The sequence below is a fragment of the Panthera pardus genome, unplaced genomic scaffold, assembly GCF_024362965.1.
Source record: "Panthera pardus isolate Hobbes unplaced genomic scaffold, ASM2436296v1 HiC_scaffold_8, whole genome shotgun sequence".
NCBI lineage: Eukaryota > Metazoa > Chordata > Mammalia > Carnivora > Felidae > Panthera > Panthera pardus.
Window position 1 is genome coordinate 118,462,741 of NW_026527013.1, and position 8,756 is coordinate 118,471,496.

An 8,756-nucleotide genomic window follows, 5' to 3' on the forward strand; every position below is an offset into this window, starting at 1 on the left:
TTACCCAGAGTTCCTGCGATGGGTTGTGAAAGGGGCGGTATTCGGGCTTCAGAGCGGCTGTTGGCCTCCTTCCTAGGCCTGAGGCTCAGAATATTTCTCACATCTAAAGAAAAATATCCCCCGTCAACAGAAGACTCCCCTTTGGAGCTGTTCGTAAACACACAGTATGATCCAGCTTCGAAGGGATTTTCCACCACTTTAAACATTTTGGGGAGAAAGTTGTTCCTTTGGCTTGATGGCAGCTTGTTTAGAAAGGGAGAGCTGTGGAACACAATGTGGGGCGCTTGAACTGGACCATCATTTTCATTTGTTTCCACCAGTGGAGTTAAAATCCATGTTCAGGGCAGCAAAACTGGATTGCACGTCTCAAGACCAGCCCACACGTATGCTTCAAGACCATGCTGTTTCTGAGACCGCTTGAAAGATTCTAGAATTCTCCGTCTATAAAGAAGCTCTAAGTCCAGGTTGGAGAGGTTTCCGTCAGCCAGGTTTCTCAGCAACCAATGTTGTTTTCCATAAATCGATGAATATGGTTTTTTAATTCGCAATGACTTTCCTCTAACATAAAGATAAAATTAACCTCATCTCAAAATTCTACATCCTAAGGCTCCTGGTTCCACCAACATTTCAATATATATATATATATATATATGGCACGGATTTGACAAAAACACATTATCTTGTGTGTATATTAAATAGAAAACATACATACGTGTTATTTATGACTCTAAACACAGCACCTGATGTGTTGTTGGGGGGTCAACAAGTAGTAGATATACTTGGTATTATTGTTATTGTTTTGATGGTGATCGTTAATATTAATTGTGTATATTTCTTCCACAAATCAAATGGCAGTTTTTGCAAACAGCAGTATAAGATTGCACACCACCCACGAGCAGTAATCGGCTCTGAGAGATCCAGGATAACTCTCCGTCTGCATCCATAATATGGTCATTTTGTAGATATGAGATCTTTCAGCTCTCCATACTGACCTCCTAAGAGGTTTCTTTGAATTTCTGAAATGTAACTCTAGAACTCTAGAGTTAGCGAGGCATCTGAAACTTTTTATTTGCCATATAGACTCCTCTATAGTTCTAATTAGGATGGTAGGCCACCTTGGAGGGTGAGGGCAGGAAAGAATGGTTATTTAAGAACACCTTTTAGACTGTAACAAAAACGTACAGCTTTGAAGCAGATCTGCAGAAATCTGAGGCAGAGCGGGCACTGGGAAGACAAATCAAACTTGGCCATTAAAGAAAAGGAGCAAAACTTCATCATGTAAAGTACATTTTGTACCTCAACTCTAGAAATCACCTTAAGTTACAACATCTTGGGTCATCAGTAATTAGTGATATTGTATCTGTACAGACTCTACAAATATATATATATATATATATATATATATATATATATATATACAAGCACACACAAGCACTGATATGCAAATGTATACATGTATACACACAAATAATATATATTCACATATATACAGGCACATGTATAACTTACATATATTCAAATTTGTTCCATCTGGAGCCAAAGAAATGAGTACTAAATCTCTAAAACAAGGAGTCAAGGAGGTAAGACCTTTTGATTCCCTTGAAGCTGAAGAATTACAAGGAAGCTTGTCAACGCGAGGTGGCGCCCTTGATCTACTAATCCAGCCGAGGCCAATTCATGAGCTGTCAAAAGTCAAGGTCACAAATTGTCTTTTTTCGTCAAGGTCAAGGTTTAAGGCCTTTCCTAGTCCTGTCATTTCAACAAATATCAAAACCTGCCCTTTCAGACACATGCAGACCCAACAGTATATTTGAAAATACGATATAGCCTGGGCATCACTGATACTAAACAACTGGTTTTCATTTTCCACAGTGAGCCTGGGAATTTATACTATCTCTTCCTCCTTTCTTTTTTCTCCTTCTCAGAATGTCTAATGCTTTAACTTTCTTGAAGCACTTATCTAAATTTTCAGGATTTTAGTTATGAGGGAGTTCTCCTTTTGCTTAAAAAATTTGTAGTGAAAAAAAAAAAAGACTGAATTAATAATAGAAAAGAATGGTCCTTGGTTTGTATAGGACAAACCCGCTCCATTTTTTTCTTTCTGTGCAGTGCACATTTAGTATAGGAAAATAACGAGTATTTCCTTTAGATTTTAATGGCAATGACTATTTTATTACCATAATTAATACCACTATATCATTATCTACAGGTCTAAGGTTTTTAAATTCTTATTTTTAGTAGAAATGTTTGAAAAGCAGGTGCACAAATACATTTTCACAGTGTGCTGAATGTCTTTATTTACAAGATAGCATTTTATAGTGAATGTGAACAAAATGAATGTGCTGGTCGAAATAACTGCTTGATTAAAAATGTGCTGTAAAAATGAATCCTTAAACTTCCTAATGCAGTCTTATAACACAATAAACAAGGAAAAAATACTAATCCCTTACTAGATCAAAGTATAGAATTGTAAACATCTAAATGTTTCAGGGGAATGGATTTCCGTTCTGAGTTTTCTAAAAAAATTAAAAAGCAAAATTATTCTCCAGCAAATGTTTAGTAAATTCTGGGGGAAATACCAGTTTAAATGAAACATGAACCCTGTTCAATCCAAAGTCCACTATGTCCCGATGGACCTCTCAGGATAGCTGATAAAGTGAATTCTATGAAACATCTGATGCTTGAAATTTTTTTTTTTTGAAAAGTTATCAAATCCTTTGGAAAGTAAATGGTATCAGGCAGAGCATATAATCCAAATGCCACAAAATATGCTTGTTATGAGCAATTTAAAATTATTGTCAGAAAGACGTTCCCAACCTGGGGTTCCCTTGTAGCCTCAAAGGCTCAGCTGGTTGTATTTACTACCAAGACAAATGATCCTCAGAAAAGCTTTCTCTCCCTTTCTTCCTTCATTGTAAATAGCCCAAGATCATTATTTCAGTACCTTCTCCTCTCTCCCCTTCTCAATCTATACATGTTTTGCAGAATATACAACAATGGTAGGCATTTCACTGAGATTTACCTGAGCAGTCACTTAACATGCAAAGGAGATGTCAATGGCGACCCAAAGACAAGCAGATGTTTACAACAGCCTCTTACTTTTGTAACCAAGTTTTGGATTATTACCATATAACACAGTATCCTGAAATATTATGGTCACATAAATACTTACAAGATTTCAGTAAATGCGTAACTTATCTGAAATTGCATATTTGGGGGTTGACGTTCAACTCTAGAGTTTGTCATTTAACGGTCTGGTGGGGTTGGCGGGAGAACTGGAAGTCTTTACCTTTTTCTTAAAGTTTTAAAAGAGTTGTAGATTCCACCAAGGAGAAAGAGATCTCCCTTAGGAAAGCAAAATGCCAGTGTCTTTCTCTTTCTCTTTCCCATTCTTCAGTTATTATTATTAAGCATTATGTTCATTATATCTGGGCAAAGCAACGAGTTCTGAAGCATTTCTTCAAGTTGCTCTCTCGCTCCACTTTTAATCCATTAACTAGTGGTCTTCAGTTTGTTGATGACTTTTTTCTCTTTGACCCTCCTGTTCTGGAACCAGATTGTAACCTGCCGCTCGGAGAGATTTGTCGTGGCTGATATCCTCCTCCGTTTGTCCTTGGTAATGAATTTGTTTGTAGCATATTCCCGTTCGAGTTCTTTTAATTGCACCTTGGTGTAAGGGACCCGCTTCTTTCTCCCTCGCCTGTAGGAGCTGGCGTCTGAGGGATGAGAAACCACGTCTGGAAGATAGGGAAGAAGGCAAGTTACACAGGGAGCAGACCCAGACCAGGACAGGCGACAGCTCGATCTGAGCCACCCGCCTTGCATCGCCCAGCTGCCTTTTGCCATGCGTGGGTACAATCCAGCCTTCCGCTAAGACCTGAAGGGTCGGTGGGGTGGGGGGTGGGGGGTGATTAGCCCTGCACTGAAATGAAATAGCCTATGGCTCCATTGGCCACACAGCCGAGCCATCCAGTCCACACAGCAGGCTGGGTTCGCTTGACCGCCTGGCCCAGCGGCCCACACCTTAGCCCCAGACGCAGGGGATAACACTTCTATGCCTGGCTCCTCTCTGTATACCCCAATCCCCAACACTTGATGCTTCTACACTGAAGCCCTTTTTTGAGAGAACGAATAGGGGTAATTTTGTAAACCGTTTCCAGGTCAACTTTCCATCCTTAAGTCGATGTCAAGGGCTAAGGAGGGCGGGGCACAGAGGGAGAAAGGGAGCCAGCCAGGGTCCGCACAAGCTTCTTCCCAGCCATCCCTCCTCACCCAGAGAGAGCCAGGAGTGGGCCCAACTCAAGGGCAGCGCGGGCCGCGCCAGCTAGCCGGGGTCGGGCTCCCAGAGGTGCAGGCCAGGGAGAGAGCAGAGGGGCAGGAGGGTGACCCGGGAGCGAGCGGCAGAGAAGCTGGAGCAGAGCCGGAGGACCGGGGTTGAGAAGGGGGCGCCATTTACCGGGCAGAGTGGACTTCCAGAGGTGGGGAGGCTGCGCCTGCTCTTTGGGGCAGTACATTTGGCCGTTCCAGCCGTTGGGCAGCGCCCAGGGCTGGTAGCTTTCCATGGGGAGACCCAGGGGCTCGTGGCGCGACTCGCCGGGGCCCCCGAGGCCGGGCACCACCGGCATATCCAGGTAGCCAGGCACGGGCTGATGGTGGTGGTAAGGCCCGGGCGCGTAGCCCTGGTGGTAGAAGGCGAACTCCTTGGCGCGGGAGCTGAACTCCTCGGCCGCCGGGCCGGCCGTATCCATGTACTTGTCCGCGAAGGCGGCGGCAGCCGCGGCGGCCGAGGCTGGCTGCGCGCACGACTTGATGGCGTTGGGGTGCGGGCCCATGCGGGCACACGGGTAGTAGCCGCTGCCGAAATAGCCGTAGGGCAGCGCCGCGGGCCCCGACGAGCTCTGCGCCGCCGCCGAGCAGGGACTGCACTGCTTGGCGGCCTCGGCGCCCGCCGGGCCCGCCGGGCCGGGCCCTCCAGAGGACGACGCAGCCGCGGCCGCGGCGGCGGCGGCGGCGGCGGCGGCGGCGGCAGCGGCGGCCGACGGGGGCGCCTCCCCGGGCGCGCTGTTGTAGGCAGCGGCGGCGCCGGGCGCCAGGGGCGCCGGATGCGCCATCAGGTTGCGGCACTGGTTGGCTGCGGCCGCGGCGGCCGCTGCGGCCGCCGCCGCCACCGAGAAGTTGCCCCCCGCGGCCGCGGCGGCCGGGTGGGGGAAGCCCCCGCCCCCGGCCCCGGCCGCCGCCGCCGCTGCCGCCGCCGCCGCCGCCGCCGCCGCCCCTTCCATGTTCTTGTTGAGTTCGTCGGCCACCAAGCCACCGCCGTTGTCGTAGAGAAACATGACGGTGGGCTCGATCCAGCGGGGGTGGAGGAGCACGGAGGCTGTCATAGCCCGAGCCGCATGGAGAAGACCCCAGTGGCGCTGTTTTAAAAAGCCCCCAAGAAGTGAAGAGCGCGCGGCGCGGGGCCGGGGCCCGAGCGAGGGGGGCGGATCGCGCCCCGCGGGGTCGCGCCAGGCGGCCGCCCATTGGCCCGCCCCCCCCGCTCCGCCCACGGCGTATGCAAAGCGGGCGGCTCCAACCCGGGCTCTGCGCTGTGCACCCGCGGTCCCCGCCGCCGCCCGCGCCGTCCCCAGCGCCAGAGCCAGCGCCCGCCGCGCGGCCACGCACCATTCACCCAGAAGAGAGGCGGGGGACCCGGGCGGGTGGGGGCGGAGGACCGGGCGGGTGGGGTAGGGAAGGAAGGACGGCCTCCTCCAGCTCCCCTTCTCTTCCCCTAACCCAGTGGGGCCCAGAGTAGCGTAAAGAGGGGAGGGGACAGAGGCGCGCCGTTGGGTTGAGACCTGAAGCGGTGGGAATAGATCAGGTAAATCTGCGGAAGGTTGGGGATGGGATAGTAGCGAAAACGGGGCGTAGCCCAGGCTGGGTGTTTCCTGGGGCCTCCGACGCTGTTTTCTTTCCAGGTATCCGCAAGTCTTCCTGCCGTGGGACCCCAGCGTGGACACTAGCGTTTTCGGCTCCGACAGCGTCACGATTTGGCTCTTTCCAGAGGAACAGTGGCGGGGGCATTTGCGGATGCGCCTGGCTCATGGGCCCCCAGGACGTTCCACTTTGGAAAGTTCGGACTGTGTTTAGGGGATCCCTCCCCTTTGCTGTCCACAGTGTTGGTGGGCAATTTCATACACTCGCACTTAGGCCCATAGGGTCAGAACGACCCCCTCACACCCACACTGACACAGGCACACACACTCAAGTGTACCCTGTCCACATCCTCACATTTAGGTATAGAGACTGCTCCTCAGTCTGCCCCAGTGACAACTCTCCCTCCTCCAGAGACTTTGGAGCAATCTGTGTGCACTATTCTCTGGTGCTCCCACCTCTCCAGCCAGGCTGGCCTGTCTTGGGAATTTAAAAGGAACAGCCCCAAGTGCTGGCTGGGCGCTCCCTTTCTGGCGCCCAAGGAGGCTTCAGACTTCGTAGCTCTTGGACAGGAGCTCATTCTTCAGGCACCTGGGCACTCCCCGTTTCACTCCATTTTTCGACAGGAGAAAGAAAGGGACTCTGTAGGGCCACTTCAAGTAGAATTGGGGAGAGCGTTGTCGCCAGCCTGCAGAGGGTGTCCAGTCCTCCTCTGTCCAAGAACCAGCCGGAGAAACCTTCCCTCTGTGTCGGAAATGCAGACCCTTTCCTGAGAGCAAGGTGGGGTGTCGGTGCTGGAAGAGCCAAGCAGCCATTTTTTTTGGTGAGGGATCCTGGAGGTCCTGTTGCTTTTGGGTTACATACTTCCATTTCCAATTGTGGAGGCTGTGAGCGTGTCAGATGCCCAGAAGGGGAATATGCGTTCAAAATGAAAGTGGGTGTATTCTATGGGAACATCAGGTTTGGAGAGAGCGTTGGACTCCCTTTGACACCAGGTGGATTGGTGAGCATCCAAGCATGGACCTGTCCTCCGGTCCTAGCTTGCAGACTCAGCCAGCAGCTCAGGGCACTGCAAATATCCCCAGTCCCTGTTCCCTGCTCTGATCTGCTCTTTAAAGCTCCTGGTCTTCCTGCAGAGTCCGGACCAATGACCCTGGGCTCTGACTTTTATCTGCCTTGATCCCCAGGTTTGCTCAGACCAATGTAAGTGTTGTTCAATAACACCTTCTATGACACCCTCCTCCCAACATAGACATACCCAGTGTGCCCTTTCCCTCCTGCCTTTTTAGTAGCTCCGGGTAAATATTGATTTGCCTCCAGTTTACCTCCTCCCTGAATGGCCGTTTGCAGACTGAGGAACTAGCCTCTGGAGCGACTCGATTTTTGTGTTACTTTCCGGCCCGTTCGCCCCCCTTTCTTCCTCCAAGTGGCATTGTAAAACTCACAGTGACAAAGAAACAGGGTAGGGTTCGAGGCCCCAGTTCCTGAGAGGTTGAGGGCTGTTTTACATACAGGTCAGACACGGCTAGAGGCCAAGGTCAAGTTGAAAGTTGCAGTCTAGCCAGCGTGAGAACTGCTATGCAAGCCTGGAGACCCAGGCAGCTGCCGATAAGCCCACTGCTCACCTCCCTTGTCTCGCTCTTGACTCTTTTTTTCCTTCGGAATGATTCTTTCTCGCTCTGTTTGGTTCCTCGGCATTTTTTTTTCTTTTTTCTTTTTCTTTTTCTTTTCTTTTCTTTCTTTCTTTTTTTTTTTTTTTTTTGCTGCCTTCGTGGAGATTTTGGGGCGGTGTTTACAGACTCTTCTTCTCTGCCTCCACCCTGCTCTCTTGGCCCGGGCTTCCAGCCTCTTCTGTTTTCCAGCCAGACCCAGAAAAACGAAAACACAGCTCGGGGAGCCCCCACCAGCCGGGGCCTGTGCCAGCTCACCTCTGGCCATGGCGCAGCTGCTGGTGCACACAGCGGCCAAGGCCGGCTCCACATTCCTCCCTCCCTCTCCCCACTTCACCGGAGAACGAGCCCTGCATGCAGAGGAAGGGCCCCAGCTCCACGGACTGCCAAGGTCGACTGGGTCCCTCCTCACCAAAAATGGTGAGACAAGATTTCATCTTGTCTGCAGAGAAGCCACAAGCAGGTTTGTCTGGGAGGGAAGGCGCTGGGGGAAGACCTTGGGTTGCATCTCTCGGATTAGGTTTTGCTTCCTAAACTTGGCGGCTCCTCCAAGGAAGGGCTTCAAGCCTGAATTATTTATTGAGCTTTGTGGTGGATCTTTAGTGATCAAGTAATCTGGATATTTTCTGAGTTCCCCATATCTTTCTATCAACTTTTAAATACTCTCAAGACATCATTACTTAGAAAGAGGCAGGCTGCTTGTTCCCTTTTTTTTTTTTTTTTGTCTTGGATCTCGATATATATGAAATGATTTTTTTTTTTTTAACCAGGCAACTCAGTGGCATCCTGGTGTGCCTTCACTGTTTTTTATTTTTTTTTTTAAGTCTGCAGGTCCTATTAGATATTGAATTGCAACCTCCAACCAGTGAGGATAGTTTCTAGAATTTGAATGAGCTCTGTGAATAATTTTGGGTCTCAGTTTCTAGAATTTCGACTCAACTTTGAAGCAGGAAGGTCTCTCCACCTTCTTCTTCTTTTTTTTTTTTCCCCAAGACATAAGAGATTCTTTAATGGTTCCTAGTACTATTTCTTAGCCTCTTACCCCTCCAGGCAGCTACCAAACTGACTTTTTGTGGGAAAAGAAAGGATTGAGAACAGTGAAGAACTGGAGGATGCCTTAGGAAGCAAGCAAAGGCTCTCCCAGTACTCTTCCTCTTTCCCTAAAGGCAAGATCAA

The 8,756-nt window shown here is 49.6% G+C and overlaps 1 protein-coding gene across 1 annotated transcript; it reads right to left on the minus strand.

Moving 5' to 3' along the window:
• Positions 1-1,043: 1,043 nt before the first annotated feature.
• Positions 1,044-5,428, minus strand: HOXA13 (homeobox A13). Its single transcript, XM_019443153.2, has 2 exons — positions 4,457-5,428; positions 1,044-3,737 (listed from the first exon to the last, which is right to left on the minus strand). The coding sequence occupies exons 1-2, from the start codon at positions 5,379-5,381 to the stop codon at positions 3,493-3,495; spliced, it is 1,170 nt and encodes a 389-aa protein (XP_019298698.2). The 5' UTR covers positions 5,382-5,428; the 3' UTR covers positions 1,044-3,492.
• Positions 5,429-8,756: the final 3,328 nt, after the last annotated feature.